The sequence below is a fragment of the Panthera leo genome, chromosome D1 (assembly GCF_018350215.1).
Source record: "Panthera leo isolate Ple1 chromosome D1, P.leo_Ple1_pat1.1, whole genome shotgun sequence".
Taxonomy (NCBI): domain Eukaryota; kingdom Metazoa; phylum Chordata; class Mammalia; order Carnivora; family Felidae; genus Panthera; species Panthera leo.
The window spans coordinates 14,896,618-14,921,205 of record NC_056688.1 but is presented as its reverse complement, the minus strand read 5'-3'; the positions used below and the strand labels follow the sequence as shown (position 1 = coordinate 14,921,205).

The 24,588-nt window shown below is 43.1% G+C and overlaps 1 protein-coding gene across 3 annotated transcripts in view; it reads left to right on the top strand.

The window, feature by feature from the left end:
* Positions 1 to 3,160: 3,160 nt before the first annotated feature.
* Positions 3,161 to 24,588, top strand: part of SIK3 (SIK family kinase 3) — a 239,568-nt gene continuing 218,140 nt past the window's right edge. For all 3 annotated transcript variants that reach the window (XM_042907377.1, XM_042907379.1, XM_042907376.1), the window contains exon 1: positions 3,161 to 3,433. In XM_042907377.1, coding sequence (XP_042763311.1) covers positions 3,161 to 3,433 — 273 coding nt within the window. The remainder of the gene's footprint in view (positions 3,434 to 24,588) is intronic.

The following is a 24,588-nucleotide window of genomic DNA, read 5'->3' as shown; positions in this document are numbered from 1 at the left end:
TAAAATCGTAAAAGAGTTAATGTATTGCCTCCTACTGCTTCTATCACTTGCTGGTCAGACCTTAGCTCAGAACTTTCACATCATTTCTAGAAGTGTCTAAGGGCCTCTCGTATCCATCAGGAACGCCTTGGTTTGCCCTTTCCAAATTCTAGAAACAAGACACAATGACATTAAGGTAGGAAATGTCTCATTTTCATCTCTTCATCTATCTTTGCTTTTCTAGAAAAGAGTGAGTCGGTTATGGAGGCTGACTGGGAGCTAGGTGGGGGCTAGGTCTCGTCCTCCTAGCCGGACTGCAGGGGGCTCTGAGAACTCAGCCCCCAGGCCACTCCTCTGAGTTGACAGCAGGGTAGGAACACACCTACCTACCTGTTTTCTAAAGTCAGCAGAAGCACGTAATAAATAGTAAGGCTCTTTGTGGGGCTACTTACAAGTGAAGCCATCCTGGAGACTTCAGCCAGTTTGGTAGTGTGCTGTTTGTTGATATACTTTGGTGCCAGCTCTCTCGTGCTCTGAAGAACTCAAGTCCTCTTCCCTGGGTCTCTGCTGAGCTCAGTCACCTTGGGTTTCTGGAGAAACCATTTTTCTTACCAGCTCCTACCTTGACAGGGCTTGTAATCCAGTCGGGGAAGAACTCAGGTTCCAAAGGTACACTGCCTGGGTGTGAATTCTAGTTCTACCACTTTCTCGTTCTGTGGCCATGGCCAATTCCCTTAATCTCACAGTGCCTCACTTCCCCTATTTGCAAAATGGGGATAGTAATATAATCTGTTCCATAAGGTTGTTTTGGGTTAGGTGAGTTCACTTACGTAAACTGCTTAGCGTAGCGTCTGACAAATTGTTATTATTGACTGTGATTTTCTCCCCAAACCTACCTCAGTCTTGGTACTCAACAAATCCTTATTAAATGCATATGTCTAAACAGTTTTCCTTGTTTCTGATGATTTTTGTTGTTCACTGCCCTCCCCAATTTTCCATGTTCTTCTCACCAAAGAGGATTCTTCAGGGAGCTTTCTAGCCAGGCTTTGTCCAAGTCTCAACAGGACACACACCATCTACTGGCTTCCATCCATATAGGCAGGGAGCATAAAAGATCTAACACACAGCATACGCATTATGGTCATGATTAGGGACAAGCACGATCTGCCTTTTTCTCTTCGGAAATTAGACCCGTGCTCCCCTTGCTAGTTTTTCCTCAGAGGCTTCTGGTTTTTGACACCCTCCAGAGATCACCAGAAGTTGTGGTGCTTGATATTACAATGATGTCTGTGAGTGGAGAAGAGGCTGTAAGGACACTAGTGAGCATGGTTTCGGTGCTGCTCCTGCAGCCTCCGGAATAAGAGCTCCTTTTCCCCTTGCCTTACCAGCTTGCTAAGGTTTCTGTTGCAACCCCCCCTCCCCAGAGAGATGGTGAAACTTCGACTCTGGGACCCAGCACTGAAATTAATGTATAGCCCCTTATACAGGCTGGTGAGTGAGGTCCTGAAGAGATAAAAAAGAGGCTGGCCACACTCCATCATTTATCTGCGATTGAATGAGCTCAACCCAGGAAAGGGCTTAACTAGGGCAAGAAACTGAGGACCACTGCATCCTTATCCTTATGTGCTAATCAAGGAACCAATTACTGTTAATGGTGTTGGCAATTTGGAACCAGGGAACTGGTGCAAGACCATTGTGGGATGACCTCTCTGTCCCATCCCATCCCAGCCATTACTCACGATCAGACGGGGAACCATAGTGCTAGTAAACATCTACTGGTCAGAGAGAGCAAATATGTGCTCTCCTTCTCACACATTCAGGGTGCCCTGGGTGTCTGTGTTCAATATTGTGCATGCAGTGACCTGATGACACAGTTCTGCCACATAGAGAGACACAGAAGTGGCTAGATCAGGACCGCACTGAAGGAACACATTTAACTTTGGAGTGTTCAGTCTTGTCTCTTCCTCCCCCCCCCCCCCGCCCCCCCCACCGCCAAGCCTGCCAAAGACCATCTTGTTTTCCATGGCCCAGAAGCCTATCCCTCCCATCCCCACCTAAAGCAGTTAAGTTAATCGACTTAATAAAAGCACTGGGACCAAGAAGGAACGGAAACCTGGGAGCGAGTGAGGCACCTTGGAGGATGTGGAATGCCAGATAACAGAGGGAGGAAGAAAAAAGAATATGAGATTTATTGCCGGAATTATAAATTTGATCACCTTTAATGTCCTTGGAGAGTCACTGGAAGGATGGAATTTTTATTTTACTATTTACTTATTTATTTTGCCCAACAGACGGTTTTGTCTTTACCCATGACGTGGCTCACTGGCCAACGTGCGCCTCTGCTCCATCAGGGTTATACAAGTGACAGAAATAGGACGCAGGCATCGGGACAGTCATCTAGCTATAGAATTGTTCAGAGACGGGGTGGGAGGAAGGAAAATGACGTAGCTTCTCTGGCCCTCACCCACTCAGTGACTGGAATGCATGTTTGGGCTGGTTTCTCCACCCTTGAACACACAAATCCTCGTTTCCCCATTCCCCTCTACTGGGTGACAATTAGACGAGGTGGGTTTCGTTAGCAGAAGGAATTTTACTGCAGAATTCCCCTGCCTCGCTCCCAGCTTGGTTACAGTTTCTTCGGTGCTGTAGCTATTCCTGCCTTTGTGGCCTCAAGGGCTAAAGTGGGACAAGGCCGGTATTTTTGGTGATGAGGAAATATTTTGTTTTAAGGGACGCCGGGTGAGTGCTGAACTGGGACAAAGGTCAGAGCAGGGGTCAGGTCAGCCGTTCCAGGGGCGACCGGGGGCTGGCCTCGGGCCCGGGCTCCCGAGCGCTGCGGCGGCGGCGGCGGCGGCTAGGAACCGGCGGGCGCGCTCGCGGTGCCCACTGGCTCATCCCCGGAGGGGGGCACCCGGGAGCCGGCGCCAGAGGAGCGGGACCCACGCGGGAAGGTCGAGCTCGCCGGTGAGGTCACGGTTGCCATGGCTGCGGGCAGTGACGCGCGTCGGCACGTGACGCGCGGTTGCCATGGCGCCGGGCCCCGGCGGCGCGGGCGCCCCGCCTCCCCGGGTGACGTCCGTCAGGCCCCCCCTCTTTTTCCCGCCCCCCTGCCCCCTCTCCCCCCGCCCCCCCCCTCCCCGCCGGCTCCCCGCGGGCCCGGGAGGTTTCACTGCACAACAAGATGGCGGCGGCGGCGGCGAGCGGAGCTGGCGGGGCTGCCGGGGCCGCAGCGGGGGGAGCCGGGCCGGCGGGCCGCCTGCTGCCTCCGCCCGCCCCGGGGCCCCCGGCCGCCCCAGCTGCCGTGCCCCCGGCGGCTGGCCCGCCGCGTCCCCCAGCCCCGGCCTCCCGCGGGCCGGTGCCTGCCCGCATCGGCTACTACGAGATCGACCGCACCATCGGCAAGGGCAACTTCGCTGTGGTCAAGCGGGCCACGCACCTCGTCACCAAGGCCAAGGTAGTGGCGCGGCGGGAGCGGGCGGCTGCGGGGCTGCGCGGCCCGGGACCGTGGGTCCGAGAGTGGCGGGGGCAGGAGCGACCCCGCGACAGGGAAGCTGAGGGGTCGGCGCGGGGAGCGGGGCTCGGGGTGGTGGCGGGGAGCGTTGGGGATCGGGGAGACGGACGCGGAGGGGAGTGAGGAGGGGGCGAGCCGAGAGAGGGGAAACTCCGCGGCCGCGGGGGTCGTGGGGCGGGGGGGGGGAGGAGACTTGAGCGCGGAGACCCTGGGGACCGAGAAGCCGGGGATGGGGAGGGGGTGCCCAGGGCTTTGCGGAGGGTAGTGGAAGGGGCGATTGGAAGGAAGAGGTTTGGAACTCTCACGGAGCCAGAGACTGAGAGCTGAGACGACTCTGGAAGCAGCAATTAGGAAATCCTAAGGGAATGAGGGCGGGGGGGGGGGGGGCGGATAGGAAATGTGGACAGGAGGATGGGGGGAAGACGAGGGTGAACTGGCAGCCGGGGGAGTTAGGAGGGGGACAGGGACATGGACTAGGGGTGTGTGGTGGGTGCAGGGTGCTGGGAGATACGAGGGACCTGAGACCTTATGACAGATGCCAATCGGCGTTTGATCGTCTGAGACTGATGGGTTGGTAGCAATGGGAGCCCGAGGACAGACCACATTATCCGAGGAGGCGATGAAGAAAATGGGGAAATAAGGAGGAAAAAAATTACTTTGCTTTTCCGCAGGAAGGGGCTCAGGGAACAGAGGCCCAGGGCGCCCCAGGTTCATGGTTGGCACTAGGTAATCAGGGGTTAAACAATTTGGGAGAACTGGGTTGCTGGTTATTTTTAGTTGCTGGAGGGTCTGGAATCATGGGCTTTATAGAGCCCAGGGTGGGCTCTCAGTGGTGGGGGGGGAAAGCCTGGTGGGCGACTGAGGAGGTGTATGAGAAACCCAGACCCTGGAGGATTCCACTGGGCCCTTTGGTTCTCAAGGGATTTGTGGAGCTGTAGTAATGAAATTGGCCAAGGTCAATTAGGAAGCCATACAAGTATACATACACAGTTTGACATAGAAGATTTTTTTTTTTTTTTTTGAGGAAACGGGTAGCACTTTCTTTCCTGTAGCTTTCTTCATTGGAAATACTGGAATCGAAGTCATCAGGAGAAATCTTTGGGTTTTGATAGGACCCACAAAGCCCATTTGTACTCCAGATTTCTTTCTTTGCTCAACCTCTCACTTGAATGAATACTTTCAGTGTAGTCATTCATTATATTTAAAACTGCACTTTGTGTTTCCCCTCAACCCCGGGCTAATGAAGAACCCTTACAGCTGCTGCTGCTTCCTACCAAAGCCACATCAATTCCTCACCTTCTCAGCCTAGCCCCTGCTTATCATCACCTACGTTGTTGTTGCTTTTATGGCAATTGCTTGTTTTCAGAAGCCAGTAGCTCATCTAGGCCTTCTCTCCTGCTCGCTTACACCCTGAAGTTCCTTTTTCCCTCCTTTCTGTCAAAGCCTGCAGGGGGCCTTTTTTTTTTTTTAAAACCAGGGTGGCAGGGTAGGTGGCTGTGGAAAATTGATTGGTCAGTTTCACTTCCTCTGGGGGGCCCCCTTCAGCTTTTTTGTCAGTTTTTATCAGAGGGCCTCAAGTCTGTAGGTCTGAGCTGAATGAGGTACCAAAGTCCAGGGTTCTCTGATGTCCCTGTCAGATCCTGAGGGGGACTAGACTCAGCCAAGCTTGGGTGCATCTCTGTCCAGCCCCCTCTCCCCCCGAGGTGTTTACAGTTCTGTTGACTGTTGGCTAAGCCAAAGTTGTGTTTATAAACAGCCCTAGTCGTTCGAGAGCTTTGTTCCTTGTTTCAGGATTTCCTTTTTTGATTTTATTTTTCTCCCTTTCCCCTCTCTTCTCAGTAATCACATTGAGGTCCTGTGATTATTTCGCTCTGACCTCTAGGGGATGGACTCCATGAATTTAATTGGTTGCCTGGTTTATGGTATCTGTGATTTAAAGAATTTTGTGTCCTCCAGCCCTTGGATACACCAAAATATTGATAAAATAGTCTGCGACAGACAGGGTTGTATGTTTTTGTAAACGTAATTGCAAACAGTTGATTCTTGGCTTTATGTATAAAAGAGACGTTTCTGTCTTCAGTAGTCAGCAAAGCCAGTGGCTAATTATGGCTGATCTGCTCGCTTTCTAATTTTCCTGTGTGTGTGTGTTTCTTGGTTTTTCTCTGAGGCCTTGGTATCCTTTAGGACTGCAGCATCTTAAACATTAGCTTGTTTATAAATGGGTGTCACTGTTTATGTCGATTTTCATCTTTAATCATTTGTGGTATGCAGTTATGTAATTCCTATGTATGGAAATATTCGAAATCCTGAATGAGGCTGAATTGGCTCGGACAATGAGTTGCATGTGTGAGGGGACCACACCAGCACTCATTTGTGTTTCTGTAACAGTGTGCAATTTCCTAGTTACAGTTACAAGCGCCCTATCTTTTGCTGCTTAAATTACTCTGACGAAGTGAGTGAAGCTTAATTCACAAGGAGTTGTCATGTGCTCTGGGTGAGCGATGAGCATATTTTGGCCTGCTCCATGGTTATCTGAATCCACTCTGGAAGGGATTCTTAAATGCTGACAGCTTAGATGTGCCTAACAGCTGTTGACATACAGTGCGATGGCCTAGTAAGGCCATGATTTGGTTATATAATGGCGAGGAAGGTGCCTAGGTACTGGTAAATGCAGGAGCTGCTGTTTCAGTAACTCAGAGAAACAGATTTTTCTCTCCCTGTGCACTGCAGCGTTTATCTTACTCCTGCAGTAAGGTCACTTGGAGCCCAAGAGAGCTATTTTTTTTTCATGTCTTTCTAGAATCTATAATTTTCTTTTTTCATCTTTTAGAGGTGCATGATTTTTTTTTTTTTTCTTTCTCCTTTTCCCCCTGTAAGCCACTGGATGGTCTGGGTTTTACATAAAACCATCTTGAACAATTAGACTCTGGTAATTCAGAAGCTATCTGTGTTGAAGGAGGGTAGGTCATACATGCTTTCTGAACTTCAGGGAAGTATTTATGATCTATTTTTTCTTCCACACACTGCCCATTCCAAGGACTAAGAGGCTAAAAAGTAAACTTCATTTATTGACTAAGCTGCCCTCCACGCAACAATAAGTGGTAAAGCTGGCTCTTTCCCAGGTTCTGTTAACTCTCAAACCTCCTGGAGTAGGGCCCCGGGCTGAATAAAATCAGTAGAGAAAAGGAGATGTTTTCCTGTTATGTTGTGGGTGACTTATGCAGCCCAGCAGTGGTGAGCTCAGACCGAGTACTGTTAGCACTGCGGTGCTTGGGGCATCACTGCGGTGCACTTACCAGGAGAGAACGTTCATCTGTGACATACTTTGGTCAGCAGCTCACCCTGGCTGTCTTTGTCCTATCTTCTTCTTAGTTTTCTTTTGGAGAAAGACATTTTTTTTTTCCTCTTGTTGAAGGCTTGGTCTGAGATTCTCTGGCTCTCTTCTTTTGGTAGGAGACTGTAAAGTATTAAAGACATTAAAAAAAGATTCTCTGCTTCCAATTTGCTTATAGGCTGTTCCCGGTGCCTGATTATACCTTCACTCGTTGGATAAGTGGGGACAAAGAGTAGATCTGTGTTGTGTGCGTTTTAAAAATGTATACGTGACTATAAAAGTCATTGGTCAAATACTTACAAAATGTCCTTTCAGCAAATGTGTATCACTTGCTTGTTACTGGATTGTAGTTAAGAGGTTGGGCTTTGGATAAGGCTGCCTGGGCTTGGATCCTCTTCTGCTTAGTGGCTGCATGATCTTGGGTAAATTGTGTAACCTCTCTGTGCTTGGATTTGCTCACCTGTAAAGATGAGATGATGGTAGTACGTGCCTCACGGGTTGGGGTGCTGTGGAGATTAAATAAGATAAGATAGGGGATGCTACTGGAATATGCCTGGCACGCAGTAGGGATACGGGAACTATCATCGGCAGCTGCGGTAACAGAGATGCGTGGGGCATAGCCCCTCCTCTTCTGCCTTTTACCCATTTGGAACAGTTCATGAATGCACATCCTGTTCGTGCAGGTAGATGCCACCTTCATGATATGCTTTCAGGGCAAAACAGTTAGGTTGCTGTTATTTCAGATGCCACTTTGTGATACCGGGGTTGAGCTCCTGTGGACTGTGGGCTAATTTCATGAGATTGACATTTTAAAACACGATTTTCCATTAGTTTCCATTTTTTTAAACTAATCTCTATGCCCACTGTGGGGCTTGAACTCACAACCCCGAGATCAAGAGTCGCACACTCCACTGACTTGAGCCAGCCGGGCGCCCCTAAACTTTTTTTCTTTTAAAGCAATTGTGAGACTTGTCTGCCGAAAACTGACACTGGCTTTTGCTTTGGGCCGCCCCGGATTTTCAGTGTGTTTGTGTAACGACTCCTGGTTACATTGGTGACGGAACAGAGTTTCTTTGAGTATACTTTCCTCCCAGAGATTCACTTAAATTTGGTGGAGGGTATGAAGAAGTATTTCTGCAAGCTGAAGGATGCATTTGCATTTGGGTGCAGAGGGTGCTACTTAGAAGACCAAGGTCAGGATTCTTCACTTTAGATATTACACAGAGAAAACATTTTGCCCCATGACCCCATTCCAAATGTTGAACAGCGTTGACACATCTGTGTGCTGTGTGGTTTAGTGCAAACTCATTTCCATGAAAAGAGCAACTCAGAGTGGGAAGTGGTATTATTTTCACTTCTAAGGAGGAGTGTAATGAAGCAGAGTAGATGATGCTTACACTCATTAGATGGCCGAAAGCAAGACTCATTGGTAAATAGAAAAGAGAATTGTATCAAAAAGGAAATGAAAGCGAGGTTGCATTAGATACCTTTGAGGAGGATAGTTCCATCTTTAGATAATCTAAAAATGACTATTGAAAGATGACTGACTTCATTTTGATGCAGTTGTGATGGGGTTACTGACTTTGTTGAAATTTTGTGAAGAGCTAAGATTGATTTGGACTGGTTTCTCCAGAGTCAAAATACCAGTATTCCACTTTCAACATCAAAGCTGTTTATTTTAACATTCTGACTTTGGTGCCAGCTCCCTAGAAAGTCATAGATCTGGCTCAAGCCAGAGGTGCCCAGACTAGTTATTTCTGTGCCAGAAGTGCTGTTTTCATTTTCCAAGCATCAATCTGGCGAATGTTTTCTAGTTCACGGCATAAGAGAGAACAAAATGGATGCTTTGAAGAGAAGAAGAAATGCTCTCTGCTCACCAGAACCTCTGTAATTCTAAAAAACGTCAAAAACATCTTTGCCCAGGGATGGAGCCTTTGCCTTATCCATCCATTCACTTGACACGTGATTGCTGAATCCGAATGTGGGGTCAGGTTCTATCCTAGGCTCTTGAGTACACCAATAACAAGAAAGAGAAAAAGCCCCTTGCCTTCTTGAAGCTTACTTTCTAATGCAAGGAAACAGACAAGAAAGATGGAAACACACACATAACTTCATACAGTGATGAATACAATGAGGAAAATTGTGCTGCCTCAGGTGTTCTCAAGGAAGGCCTTTCCAAGGTGATGATATTTGAGCTGACACCTGAATGACGAGAAAAAGCCAGCCTAGGAAGGTTTAGGAGACAGAATTTTCAGTGCAGAAGGAATGGCAAGGGCAACAGTCTTAGGATGGAAATGAACTTGGTTTATCCAAAGATTAGACCCAAGGTCGTGGTGACTAGAGCCCAGTGAACAAGGGGGAGGGTGGCCGTTTTATGGAATTGGATATGAAATGGGATTGGCATCAGAGGATATCAAAGTAGAGCTCTGGTATCATCTGATTAATGATTTTAAAAATCCATGCTGGTTATTTTATGGTTAAGGGTAAAAATGCTTTTTCTAATGCATTTCTTCAGATGGGGGCAGCGTTCAGTTTTAACAGCTTACATTCTTTCACACCTATAAGAGAATGACATACATTTTGCATATAAAGTAAACATAATCAGCCAACAATACTTGCTGATTTGGGGGGGGGGGTGGCACACACACAAAATCTTAGACATGTTTCAACTCTTTCTTTTCCAGAGTCTAGAAAGGTGGACAGCATGAAATTTAGAATCTTAGGCTTTTAGGGACTATTAAACTAGTTCAGACCAATTATCTATTAGAATCTTGTCTTTCTGTGGTATCTTCTATCCCCCCCACCGCACCATTTGCCCAGAATCTGACAGCTAGTTAATGGTGAAGTTGGAATTAGAATCCAGGCATCCCTATTCCTAGTTAACTCTACCCTGATTCACCCAGTCATAGAAAACATTGTCTTTTGCCCTCTTGATCTTTTATTAAGGAAATAAGATGTACCTACTAACTAAAGTCTAAGACATTTATCATTTCTAGTACAAAAAACTGCAAAATGAGATACCATGATAAGAGGAAAAATTTCCGAGTAGGGAGGAAGGGTAAGTATACCAACACTGTATTTCATCTGTCCTTTGGCATTATTTCACTCTGTGACTTCTGCCATGCACCAGTAGTCCTCCATGGGACCATTGCTTTGCCTTTGAATCCTACTGAGATACCACTTGGTGTCCCCTTGACTTGACTGAGGCATCAAAAAAGCCTTTCAGAAAAACCAAACCAAAACAGAAAACCCCCCAAAAACCCTTTCCAAATACTAAGGAAGTAAAAAAGGAAAGCAGTGAACACAGAAAAGGCAATGACCATAAACACAGTCTGCCTTATATAGTTTTCTTTCACCACTATATCTAGCTTACTCCGAGGGAATATGAGTAATTATACTTCTGCTCTGTTGGTCTGGTCTGGTCTGGTCTGTTTTTGAAAGTGCCTTTCTGAGATGGACTCCTTCCTTACCAGATCACTACCAATTTCTAGGGCATGGTGCCATCCTTTAACTCAGTAAGAGAACTGGTCACCAAGATACATACCCTTGATGACACAGGTGAGGGCCAAGAGAACCAGTTATCTAGGGCTCCTCTTACGTGGTTCTACTCTCTGGTCCACAAGCTACGCCTGTTCCGTAGGTGAATCACCTCAAGCATCAAATGAGTCCCTGACCTCTCTAATAGTGAGTACCTTGGTCCCTTTTGGCATAGAACAGTTATCCTGTCTCAGACCGATAACATCCAGAGAATGAAAATGATATACATCATGCACTTTTGTCCTAATGTAATAAATAATTGTTAAATAACTGACCCAGGCAATGTCTTTGAGAAGCCTCAGCAGTCTTGGATGAATTAGCTTGAAAGGGCTTGTTTTGGATACGTTCAGAATAAAATTCCTTCAGCTACTACCAAACTGTTGGATGAGCTATGGTGAAATTACATTTAGGAATATACTTCTGTTTATGAGGTGTGTGATCCGTTGAAGACAAGAAGTCTCTGGCTGCTGTGTATTTCATGTGAGAATTTGGTTTGTCAGAAAGGTAGGAATCAGATTATGAATACTCAGCTTCATTTCCTAGAAACTGAAAAGGAGGGAGAAATATACCCATTGCCTGTTTAAGCTTGTCCGTGTGGGCTGTGCTCACTCACTTGGATACTTTTGGTTCTTATCTTAAACTATATTTAGGTTCTGATTAGGAAGTTCTGAGAAATTTTCAAATTTCTGCTTAGTTTCAGCTCTAGTATTTCAGCTTTATTTGCCAGCAGTGTGCCTAACTTATTGCTCCCTACAGAAGAATTGGATGTGAAAATCGAGGTTGGCTAATCACATTTCTTTTTTTTTTTCTTTTTTTTTTTGCTTTATTTACTTTGAGACAGAGCTGGACTGAGCTGGGGAGGGGCAGAGAGAGAGAGAGAGAGAGAGGGAGAGAGAGAGAAAATCCCATGCAGGCTTCAAACTCATGGACCTTGAGATCATGACCTGGGCCGAAATTAAGAGTCGGATGCTTAACTTACTGAGCCACCCAGGTGCCCTAGCTAATCACATTTGTTGAGACTGAATTTTTTTGGGAACAAATTTTTCCTTCCATCCATCCATCCATCCTGCGAACTTTTGAAAAATTAATTGTCAAAAACCAGGAATGGATGATACATGGCACAAAATTCAAAAAGTACAAATTTATATATGATGAAGTTAAGTCTGCCTGCCACCCCAGTACTCAGCCACACAGTTTTTTAGTCTTGTTTCAGAAATCTTCATTAAGCACTTCTCTGTATCAGTCCAAATGCTGGATGCTGTTTGTGACATGCTCGAAATTTCTAAAAATAAATTTACTTAAAAAAAAAAGAAAATATCTAACTTTTAAAGCATGTTAGGAGGCACAGTGTGATCATGAAAGCTCACGAGGGAAGGGATTTTAATCTGTTTGTTGCTATATTCTCGGTATCTCCTGCAATGCCCGTAAATACTCATGTAGTGAATGGGTATCAGGATTTAAAAAATGGAAGCTGAGTTTGTTTTATACTCATAACACTTTTTAGAGTACATCTTAGAATTTTGCTACTGAAATCTCCCATCTCCAGTTAAGATGTTAAAGGAAAGTAATTGTCTATTTTTCTTTTTTTTTTTTTTTTCTTCACAAATATCTGAGTGAGGAGATTTCACAAGCTTTCTGGGCAAGTAATTATTTTTGGCATATCTCAAACTTTCATTATTAGTATATCTAAAATAAATCCTGCAATTTAAGTTCCAGTCCCTTACTTTAAAGGGAACGTTCTTTTATATGCAGGCTCCCAATGGGTTATTTCCTTGAGAAGGCTCCATGGTAGTACATCCAGTGTGGTATAGTCAGCCAGGGCCTTGTTTTCTCTTCTGCCTCCGAGCAGACTCACCAAACTGTCTTGGGCCGTTAGCACTTTCTGACATAACTTTCAAGTATTTGTTGTTCTTTTTTTTTTTTTTTTTTTTTATCCTAAGTGATCTGATTTAAAAACAAAACAAAACTTTTCTGTCACTGGCTTTTAACTTGAATGGGTTACTTTTAATGGCCCTTTCCTTTAATGGACTAATTCAACTAGTATTTGTTGTGTCATCTGTATCCAAAAAGTAGCAGCTCCCGGTACTGGGAAGACAAGAGGATAAATTTTATTCTGGTCAGGGTAGACTGTAGGTGAAGTTAAAGGAGCAATTCAATGCTTACAGCCTAAACCTGATAGGGGAGGAAGAGGTGTTAAGCATAGATTCTCTTACTTCAGCTCAATTGCTTATTATTATTACTGGGCTTTCTTCTATCACTTGGCCCTGTTCCCCCCCCCCCCACCATTATAAAAGTAATTTGTATCCATGGAAGACATTTGGGGGGAAAACTCAGGAAATTATAAAGAAGCAAAGGGAAAAAGATCACCCTAATCCTGTCACCTAGAGGCAGTAGTCATTCATATTTTAAGATATGTAATTGGGATCATATTGCTGTACTATTTTATTCCTTTTCTCATCATTGGAAACTGTAAACATCAATTTTAATGCTTGTATACTTTTCCATTATCAGACTACTGTCATTTTTTGAAATTTTTTTCATAATTGAAGGTCCTTCCCAGTTTTTCGCTTCCAAATTTGCTGTGATGCCCCTTTTTGCCCACGAGTCTGATGCATTTCAGATTTTTTGCTCAGGATACATTGTTAGAAGTGAAATGACTGGGTCAGAGGATACACATGTTTTCAAGACGCTTGATACCTGTGTTGCCACATTGCTTTCGCGAAAGGTTGTGCCAGGCTTAGCCTCCGCAGCATGTATGAGGAGGCCTTCTTCCTTTATCTTGTTTTTAATGTTTATTTACTTATGATGAGAGAGAGAGTGCAAGTGGGGGAGGGACAGAGAGAGGGAGAGAGAGAATTCCAAGCAGGCTCTGCACTGGTGTGGAGCCCACCGTGGGGCCCAATCCCACAAACTGTGAGATCGCGACCTGAGCCGGAATCAAGAGTCGGACGCTTAACCGACTGAGCCACCCAGTGGCCTCTGTAATTTTAGTATTTTAATTTAAGATATATATAGACATTCACTAATCTTTTTAAAAGTGTTTATTCTGGAAAATTTCAAACATAAACAAAAGTCGAGAGACTAGTATAATGAACCCCCGTGGACTCATCACCCAGCTTATGCTGTTACCACTTCATGGCCAATCTTTCATCTGTACCCCTTCCCAATTCTTTCTAGTTTATTTTGAAACAGATTATAGAATCCTATAATTTTATCTGTAAATATTGGCATGTATCTGTAAACGAGGATTCTTTTTCAAAAAATATAACCTCAAGACCATTATCCTACCTAAAACAACAGTAATTCCTTAGTGTCATTAAATATCAAGTTAGTGTTAAGATTTCCCTGGTTGTCACATATACATATTTTTTTTTCTTTTTTTTTTAACCAGTTATTTGTTTGAATCAGGGTCTCCATGAGGTCCATACATTGTAATTGATGCCCCTTAAGTTTTTGTTTTTGTTTTTAATTTGTTTGTTTTACTCTATAGGTTTCCTCTCCTTCTCTTTCTCTTCGCAATTTAAGAAACACATTCACTAGCTAATCTTTTGATGTAGGGCCAAGGCCTTTCTTGGTGTGTTGATGTCTTGATTGGAGTTCCTTCATCTTGTTTGCGTTAAACATACCCAGAGTTTATCATCTTTGATTTCCAGTTTGTTTTGCTTTTTTAAAGCAGAGCATGAATTGAAAGGCATTTGTGAAGCAGTATGAGCACAGGATCCCTCTTGAGTTTTATGATTCCCTCCCCCCGCCAGTCTTTTACATCTGTTTCATCTACATCTAATTTGACTTTACCAAGTCTCTTTAAGCATTCAACTTAGTTTTCATAGAAACATGCCTTTCTTTCCTCCCTGATTTCACATGACTAGTAACAAGAGCACCTGGTATAAATAGGTTTGGGGGAAGAAACAACTCTTGGTAAGCATGCATCTCAATGGGTGGAAGCAGAAAGATGGAGAGTTAGAGTGGCTATTCATTGGGGCCAGTTTGCATGCTGGGGTACCAGTGGCTTCCCAGAGTGAAGGGGAAGCATTGGTTATTGGGGCGGGTTGGTTGAGTGGAGGTGGGTTAAGAGAGCTTCTGCACTAACATAAAATTATAAATAAGGGGAGGTTGTTAGCAATTTGGGGACAAGATATTTTATAGAATCTTTTATTTAAAGCGTATACTTCAGGGTGGTATTTTTGTCCACTTCTGTTAGAGTTTGCGTGAACTGAATTGAATTTGATCATGGGCCAGCGACGTTAAAATTTTGGTGAGGAAACAGCCAGACTCTCTAGTTTAAAAGGTTTATATGTGTTCACTGCCAGTGTGGTGTTCCATGGAACAAGTTGACATTTTCATGTAGTAAGTTGTTTTCTGTTCCTGGCAAAAGAAATCTTGGTTCCTATGCCACAAGAAACAGAATTGTTTTTATTGTGAAAGGCAGGAGCAGAGATGTGTGTCTCTTATTTGGATTAGATGGGCACCTGCAGGATTTCTTCTTTCTTTCTGCTTCCTGCCTCCTGTTGTCCTTCCTTCTGTCAAAATGTTCATTAGAATGTTGCATAAAGCAGCGTTCGGACAATAGATGAGTTTTTTTTTAGTAGCTCATTTTTCCAAATCCTCAAAATAATGTTTTTAGTGATTGCATGTTCTTGGCTTACTTTCCATTTCTACATCAACAGTGATATTGTTATTCTAGTCAAATGGGACAGTTGTATTCCAGCAATGATCTCTGTGTGTAAGTCAGCTGCAGAGACACCACGTTCATATATTAGACCTAAATATTTTATCTGTATAGAGTAGTTCTGGTACATAATCGAATTTGAGCGTGGTTCTTTCGGATCTCCTTAAAGGGTTTTACATCCCTTGAGAATAAAGTAACTAGTTTGAAGCGTGTCGTTCGTTGGCCCCTTGGACACATGCAGAAGGGTGGCCAGTGATTTCAGCCTGCTGCCTCTTCTGATCTCATTTTTCTTCTTCCTTTTCAGTCAGCAGCTGCATCCAGTGCCCTGATCTAATTGAGTTCTTAGTAAAAGGGGTACTGTTATACTGAGTCACAACGTCTTATATCAAGGGGGGGGGGCTAGATTTTTTTTTTTTAGGTCAGGACTCCATCTTGGAGTTACATACAATTTTAAAACCATATTTCAGTTGTGTTACCTAAATTTCTCTTCCTTTTCTTATGCTAGTACTTGTGTTTTCTGCTTTTTCAGCTCTTTGGGGAACCTTATTGGCCCATCAAAATTGCCTGAGGCAGTCTTTAGCAATGAATTGAGCATTAGTGTGGAAGTCCAGGCACATGTTGGCAGATTTAATTTTTAATAGCTAGCAATTTTCTTTGGCCAAATCACTTAACCTCATGGAGCTTCCAGTTTTGTTTTGTTTTTTTTTGTATATATATATTTTAAGAGCTTTACTGAGATATAATTCACATGCTATACAATTCACTCAATTCAGTGTTTTTAGTATACTCACAGAGTTGTGCAGCCATCAGCACAATTTTAGAACATTTTCATTCCCCTTAAAAAAAATGGCATATACCAGTTAGCAGTCATTACCCGTTTCCTCAGCCTCCTTCCCCCAGCCCTAAGCAACCACTAATCAGTTTTCTAGATTTGTGTCTTCTGGACATTTCATAGAAATAGAATCATACAAAATACGGCCTCTTGTGTCTGGCTTCTTTCACTTAGCATAGTGTCTTCAAGGTTTATATATTTGCTGGCAGAGATGCATGTCAGAATTCAGAATTTCATGACTTTTTATGGCCAAATAATAGTTTTCTGCACGGCTAGACTGCTCTTGGTTTATCCGTTCGTGAACTGATGGGCATTTGCATTGTTTCTACTCTTTGCCTGTTGTGAGCAACGCTGTTATGAACACTCACATACAAGTTTTCGTGTGGACAGATGTTTTTATTTCTCTCGGGTGTATACACTCAAGGGTGAAATTGCCCGATCATGTAGCTCCACGTGTAACTTTTTGAGGAATTGCCAAACTGTTTTCCAAAATGGCTGTTCCCATTCTACATTCCTACCAGGAATCAGTGAGGGTTGCAGTTTTTCTATATCCTCACCAGAACTTTTAATCCGGCCATCCTAGTGGATATGAAGTGGTATTTCATTGTGGTTTTGATTTGCATTTTCCTAATGACTGTTGGTGTTGAGCATCTTTTCATGCACTGATTGCCGATTTGTAGATCTTTGGAGAAGTGTCTATTTCGATTTTTGCCTGTATTTTTGTGGGGTTATTTGTCTTTTTGTTGTTGAGTTGTAAGAATTCTTTACGTATTCTGGGTACAAGTTCTTTATCAGATGATTTACAAATATTTTCTCCCGTTTTTTGGGGTGTCTTTTCACTTCCTTGATGGTTTTGTTAGTAGCACAAAAGTTTTTAATTTTGATGCGCTTGTTTCTTTCTTTTTTAATTTTTTAAAATGTTTTTATTTATTTTTGAGAGACAGAGAGAGAGTGAGCATGGGGGAGGGGCAGAGAGAGATGGAGACGTGGAATCCAAAGCAGGGTCCAAGCTCTGAGCTGTCAGCACAGAGCCTGACACGTGGCTCGAACTCATGAACCATGAGATCATGACCTGAGCTGAAATCGGACACTGAACTGACTGAGCCACCCAGGCGCCCCTGATGCACTCGTTTCTTAATTTGTAAGGTTATTCTAACTCTGAAATTATATGCTCTGTTGTGAATATTTTCTTCTATTTTTTCTCATTCTCTTCCTTTCTCCTACTTTCAAATAGTTCTCCCTTTTCCAGGACATTTTGTAGCCTCAAAGACTGTTTAAAAACATCCGTGTATCTATCTGATACATGTGTCTTATGAAATAATCAAACTTTACAAGTATATGACATAGGAAGTAGTAGTTCCCTTTCTTCAGAGAAAATAGAGAGAGAGAGAGAGAGAGAGAGAGCAGTGGAGAGGGGCAGAGGGACAGAGGGGGAAAGAGAGAATCTTAAACAGGCTCCATGCCTGCCTAGCGTGGAGCCTGATGTGGAGCTCGATCCCAAGACCCTGGGATCATGACCTGAGCTGGAATCAAGAGTCGGATGCTCAACTGACTGGGCCACCCAGGAGCCCCATTGTTAACATTTTATAACCAGATTTTCCTATTCACGTGTTAACATTTTATGTTTTTTTTTTTTTTTATTAAAAAGGGATCATACCACACATCCAGTTTGTTACTTATTTTTTAACTTGAATAATATATCTCTGATCTTCTCCCATGTTAGTACATTTTGCTCTAGTTTCAATCTTTTTAATGGCTGCTGAGTATTCCATTTTATGGATACACTGTAATTTATTTAAGTTATACCCTATTGATAGATTTAATGTTGTTCCCAGCTTTTATTGTTATTTATTACAAATTATATCTGTTAGCCTCTCTGCACATGTATATTTGCACGCTTATGTTAGTGTTTCTATTTCATTTATTGCTTTGCATTATTTAATACTCAAAAGACTCAGACTTAATTTTTTTTTTTTAATTTTTTTTTTTAACCTTTATTTATTTTTGAGACAGAGAGAGACAGAGCATGAACAGGGGAGGGTCAGAGAGAGGGAGACACAGAATCCGAAACAGGCTCCAGGCTCTGAGCTGTCAGCACAGAGCCCGTCGCGGGGCTCGAACTCACGGACCGCGAGATCATGACCTGAGCCGAAGTCGGCCGCTTAACCGACTGAGCCACCCAGGTGCCCCCAGACTTAATTTTTAAAAATAAAAATGTTAAATGCATTTTTATCGGGTCCAGCTTAGAGTAGAGGTCCCAAAAGTTATGTTTTCTTTTCCATTTTGATACATACGGTGCGAGGATCTCCTTTTGAAACTAGGTTCTTCATTCTCCCAGTAATTTAATACAGTAATTCACTAGAAGAGGGATGCATGCTTCGAAGTATGAATGCTTCAAGTTTTAAACGTTGCCAAACTGCCCTCCAAGAAAGGCCAAGCTAATTCACTGCACTCAAGAGTGTACCACAGTGCTCTTTCTGTTCTCTTTAACATTGGCAACCAGCCACCTTTTTAGAGAGCCAATCTGACAGGTAAAAAAATATTATTTTAGTTTATACTTATTTATTAGCAAATTATTTAATTTGCTGCTTGGCCATTTGTATTTTCTTATTGGAATTGTTTGTGTCCTTTGTCTACTTTTCTTTTCTTTTTTAAATGTTTATTTATTTTTGAGAGAGAGAGGGAGACTGAGAATCTGAAGCAGCCCGAGGCTTAAGCCTGAGGTGGGGCTTGAACTCATCCCTCAAACTCACAATCTGTGAGATCATGACCTGAACTGAAGTTGGATGCTTCACTGACTGAGCCACCTAGTTGCCCCTTTTGCCTACTTTTCTATTGGGCTTTATGGCCTTTCCTCAGTATTGTGCAATAGCTTTTTGAATATTAGGGAAATTAGTTATCCCTTAAAATTTTACAGATTATGTTTTTGGGTTTGTCATTTCAATTTATGTGTGTAGTCAGGTTTTCCTGTTTTTTTGCTTTATGGCTTCTCATACAGTTTCCGTTCTCATTCTAATGAAAAAATTTTTTTTACCCATTTTTTCATCGAGTACTTTGATGGCTTTATTTTATTTATTTATTTTTTTAATTTTAATTTTTTTTCAATATGTGAAATTTATTGTCAGATTGGTTTCCATACAACACCCAGTGCTCATCCCAAAAGGTGCCCTCCTCAATACCCATCACCCACCCTCCCCTCCCTCCCACCCCCCATCAACCCTCAGTTTGTTCTCAGGATGGCTTTATTTTTAAATTTAGATCTTTGCTTAACGTGGAATGTATTTTGGTGTGAACCGAATGAGAAGGGATCAGGGAATTTGCTGGAGTTGTGATTTTACATTTATTTTTGTGGTTATTAATAGCTTTCTTCTCCTGCCAGACTGTAAGCTCCTTGAGGGCAATGATTGTATAGTTTTTTTCTCCTCCCTTGTTCTTATTTTCAGTGTTGAGCACAGTGCCTGCCTCATGCCAGGCCTTCCATTTACTGAACGAATGAACCTTTTTCTCCAGATACCTAGCTTATTGTCTCATCACAGTTTCTTGAGTAATTATTTCTTTCCTGATGTCTTTCCTTTATCTATAAAATCTCCACATGCTGGTTATGTTTCTAAGCTCTTTTATTTTTTTATTTTTTATTTTCAAGTTCTTTACTTATTTATAGAGAGAGTGTGCATGTGCAGGGGCAGGGCAGAGAGAGAAGGAGAGAGAGAACACCAAGCAGGCTCTGTACTGTCAGCATGGACCCCGACACGGGGCTCGATCCCATGAACCGTGAGAATCATGATCTGAGCTGAAATCAAGAATCAGATACCCAACCAGCTGAGCCACCCAGGCACCCCTTTAAGCCTCTTTTAAGTCTTTACTTGCTTTGATACCGGGTGGCTTTAATTATTATAGCTTTATACGACTTAAAGCGTATTTGGAAGGTCAGGCTCAAATATTCTTAAATATACCAGTTTGGGAAGCACCATAATCTCCGTTGCTAGCCCTTAGAAAACATTCACTTAAATTACTGATTTAAATGTTCCATCTCTTCCAAGAGGCAGCCTGCAAAGTAGAATTGGTTTGGGGGTGTTACTTATTGGAGTTTTTCTAGGATATGACATCTTTAGCTCTGACTTGACATCCTAAGTGCTTTTTAAAAACTCATTTTATAATCTTGGGTATCTCAAAAAAAAAAATAACATTTTTCTCACAATCTTTTAATGCAGAATATACAGGGAGAGGGTAGGTGGCAGAAAAGGCATCAAGAAATTGCGTTGGCACCCAGCTGACAGCAAAGGCAGATAGTGGAAAAATTATTGCTTACAAGTGGTGTACAGAATTCAGTTCAGTGACCTTGGTTTTCTCACCTTGTGCACGACGCATGTCTTTCCTGTGGTGTGCAATATTAGATCAATTCATTGCATATGACTTGGGTGAAGTTCAGGTAACACTGCTCACGAGCCACTTTCTGTTTCTTTGGTGACTCTCCTTTTTTCTGTAAAACATTAGACATTCTTACAGTCTGAAATAGAATATTCTCTTGGGATTTTCTGTCCCGTCGTCCTTATGCAGGAACTAACATGAGGGTCTTCTGAGTATTACAGAAGTTTAATGTCTGGGGAGTGGAGCTAATGGAACAGAGCGTACCTATTGCAAAAGAATCCTTGCTTACTTTTCTGTTGGAACATTATTCCAGAGCGCTTCGACAAAACTCTTGATTCTAAATAATTGCTAATTTACAAGTGTATTTTAGGTGATTACCCATATTCTTTGAAAAATAAAATAGTGGTTTTGTTACGTTTAGACTTTTCCTTAATAAGCCTAACCATGGATTCTAGAAGTATGAAAGCAGAAAAATAAAGTAGGTTTGTTTGGGACCCTTAGTCTCCACCCTAGAATTAAACACCACTGAAAATAACCCTGGAATGAAGGGTTTTTGTGTGGCAGGACTAGTTGACTTACACAATTCTTCCTTTTGCAAGTTTCTGTTGGTGGAAAATGGGCTTACTTTTGTTTTAGTTGTATTCCTGACTTTTCTCAATGCCAGTCTTAACTGCGAGATTTTTAGGCAGTTAACTGTTCCAGCACACCAGTGAGCAGCTTGTTAGTAGATGTTATCTCAGGTTGATTAGGTACTCTTGAGATTTACTGTGCTTGCAAAACACCTGTCTGTGTTTGAGCTTTGCTAGGTTGTTGGCTTTTGTGTTTGACTGAAGATTTGCTCCAAAGAAAGCAAATAGCTGTTGGAAAAAGGGAGAAGGGAAAGGGAGTCAGCAATTTTCTATATGCTTTCATTGAAGAGATTTCCCAGTGAGAAAGCTCTTGTAGGCTTGACCTTTTTGCGCTGAAGTAACCCGGCATTTCATTATGTATTCCGTTGAGGTTTTGGAGCTCTGTGCCAGAAAGTGCAAACCAAGGTTGGATGTGAAAGGAATATTCAGAGGGTGAAGCTCAGAGTCAACAAAGTGCTATTTCATAGGCCAGGTCCAAAAATAACCTGCTTGCTATAGGAGAGCAGCACGGAGGTAGTGCTTTTGCTGTTCTGAGCAGTGTTTTAGGTCCAGTTATGTCATCCCAGCACCATTCAAGTCAGGTTTAAGGCCATACCATTTAAGACTTAGGTTTGGGAGAATGTTCTCGGTCACTCTTACCCCACGGAAGAGTTATTTTGCAAGGTTTAGAAGGAGTGCTTTTCTGCCACGTTGGAAGATACTAACATGATTTACTCTTCTGTAAATAGGGGGATGGTCTACGTCATAGCCTTCTAATTGTTGAGACTCAGATTAATGGTTTGCATGGATCCTGTGGTTGATCTGGAGTAAGTAAGAGATAGAATTTAGTTTTTGGTTCAGAAAAGCTAGCATCGGAATGGATCCCTGACCAACCCTGAAGGTTAGGAAATGTTACAGTCCAGAGGTCCCTTCTGGGGGCTTGCAGTAGGACTCTAAAGACAGTAAGTTTTTGGAATTTATAAATAATTTTGAGTGTGGAAATGCACAGCACACAGACTTAAAATAAGCAGGTCAGGAAGTTTGATGAGAAGGAATAAATGAACTCTAGTCACTTGATGGAATGAGACTGCGGAAGAGAACAGTCTGTTAGGTGGTGGTAATTGTGAAGTTGAGGCTGACCCCGGAAATGAGTTGTCAGGTGCGCTGTCACCCTCATTAATGGTTCATATTATTGCTCAGGTTTATAGTTGTGTGAAGAGATGACTTTCCAACCCCATCCGGGGCACTAGAGGTTCAGAAGTTTAAAAGCTACAGAAGAGTGAAATACAGAAAAGTTTCCTGCCCACACATAGCCTATAACCATCCAGACCCCTTTCCCATAGGCAGTTGGTGTTATCAGTGTCTTACGCATCCTGAGATATTTTATGTGTATACAAGTAAATGTGTATCTCTATTTACTATACCCCTCTTTAAAAACAAATTGTAGTAAATTCTACATACTAGCCTGTGTCTTTTTTCACTATTGTATCTTGAGGGTTGTTACACGTAACTATATGAGGAGCTTTCTAATTAAAAAGAAATGCTTTACGGTATTCCCATGAAAGAATGTATCTTTTTTTTTAAGTTGGTCTCCTTGTGGATGACTGTTTTTTTTTTTTTTTTTTTTGAATCTTGCTAATGTAAATAATACTTGAGGGGTGCCTGGGTGGCTCAATCGGTTAAGCATCCAACTCTTGATTTCAGCTCAGGTGGTGATCCTAGGATTGTGGGACCGAGCCCTGCATTGGGCTCCATGGTAAATGTAAAGCCTGCTTGAGATTCATTCTTCCTCTCCCTCTCCCTCCCCTCCCCCTGCCCCTCCCCTCCCCCTCTCCCTCTTCCTTTTCTTCTCCCTCTCCCCCTCTCCCCCATTCATTTGCTTGTTGTCTCTCTCTTCCTCAAAACAACCCCCCCAAAATTAGTGGTTTTAAAGAAATATATTAGGGTTTTATATTCAAAAGTAAATGTTTTAAGTCATAGTAGAAACTTGTTATAGTTATAATAATATCTCAGATCTGTATAACATGTTTACAGATGTCATATTTGAGTTTTAACGCAATCCTGTGAGGTAAGGCCACGATTTTATCCATGAGGAAGGGACGCCTGGGTGGCTCAGTCGGTTGGGCAGCCGACTTTGGCTCAGGTCATGATCTCCCAGTCTGTGAGTTCGAGCCCCGCGTCGGGCTCTGTGCTGACAGCTCAGAGCCTGGAGCCTGTTTCGGATTCTGTGTCTCCCTCTCTCTGACCCTCCCCCGTTCATGCTCTGTCTCTCTCTGTCTCAAAAATAAATAAACGTTAAAAAAAAAAAAATTTATCCATGAGGAAGTAGATATCCCTTCTGAACAGTTTTGAGCGGCAGAGGTAGCGGTAGAAGAACCAAGGTCTTTGAACTCCCATTGGTACCTTGTCACTTTACCCAAAATGGGGATGTTCCGGTGGGGATGTAGGGAAACGGTGGCAGGAGAATAATACGAAATAAACCTGGATGAAGCAAGCTTGAGAGAGAGAGAGAGAGAGAGAGAGAGAGAGAGAGAGAGAGAGAGATGGAGAGAGGAAGAGAGAGAGATGGAGATGTATCTGTCATTCTAAAATCAGGATCCCGTTTGCCAGGGCAGAGAGGAGCTGGGTCCGCCTCTGACAGAGACATAAAGGCGTTTAGGCACTGGCAGAACATCACGGGTTGACTGCCATCTTGGAGTGTGTTAGGAAGGTAAGCCGAAGTATGGTGGTTCTTGAGAAACTGGAGGCTTTCAGAGTTCCCTAGGATAGACTGGGGAAAAAACATTGTTCAATATCTGTTAAGGGAGTGCATTTGGGGTAGGCCATAAAACAGAAATAGGTGATAATGAAAACAGAGGATTTTCTCCAGACCTTAGAGTCAGGGAGGGGATGATAGTATGCTAATGGCAAGGAGATGGCTGTAAATGTTAGTCGTTTTTGGCCTCAAGACTGAGTACTGGGAGAGGGTCTTCTTCCAGAGATTAGATGAAAATACAGGAGGGCAGCTTAAGTCAGCCCACAACTGGACTAGAGAGAGTGAGAATCATGGAGGACAACATCAGCATGATTTATGTTATTATCGTACAGTTAATAGTATTTGGAAATGTGAGCGTAGGCCTGGTTATCAGCCTCCCGTCATGATTTCCATGTGCTAAGTACTTTCCGTGTTCTTCATGCTTCATGTCATACAGGCTGACTTCTCAACAACTTTGCAAAGTGTCTGTTGTTACAGCTAGTTGAGGAAACTGAGGTACAGTTAGGCAACTTGTCCATGGTCACATATCTTTTCTGTGGTAGAGCTAAAATTTCTAAGTAGGTCAGTAGGACTCCAAGACTTTTGTTCTTTCTGCCATACCAGGTGGCACTAGGCACCAAAACTGAACAATGGAATTCTAAATAACCAGAATTCTGTCACTGTCATTGTAACTGTTAATATGTAACCAGACACCTTGGCTGTTACAGATGATTTAGGCTGAAAGAGTAGAAGGAATGCCAAGGAAAAATGACCATTGGAGAGGCTAAGGACTGGCCAGACTCACTCTGAACAAGCACATAATTTAAATTGAAGTCATGCTCTTGCCGTGCATTACGTAGCTTTAAAATTCTCCAGTGTCCCCTCCCCCATTACATTGCTCTTTCTGAAGTCCTTCTCTACAGAGATGATATAGCTGCCACTGAAGACCACAGCTGGTGGTAGCCAGGACCTAGAACTTCTTGGGGTGAAAAGTCTAGGGAATCCATATACAATAA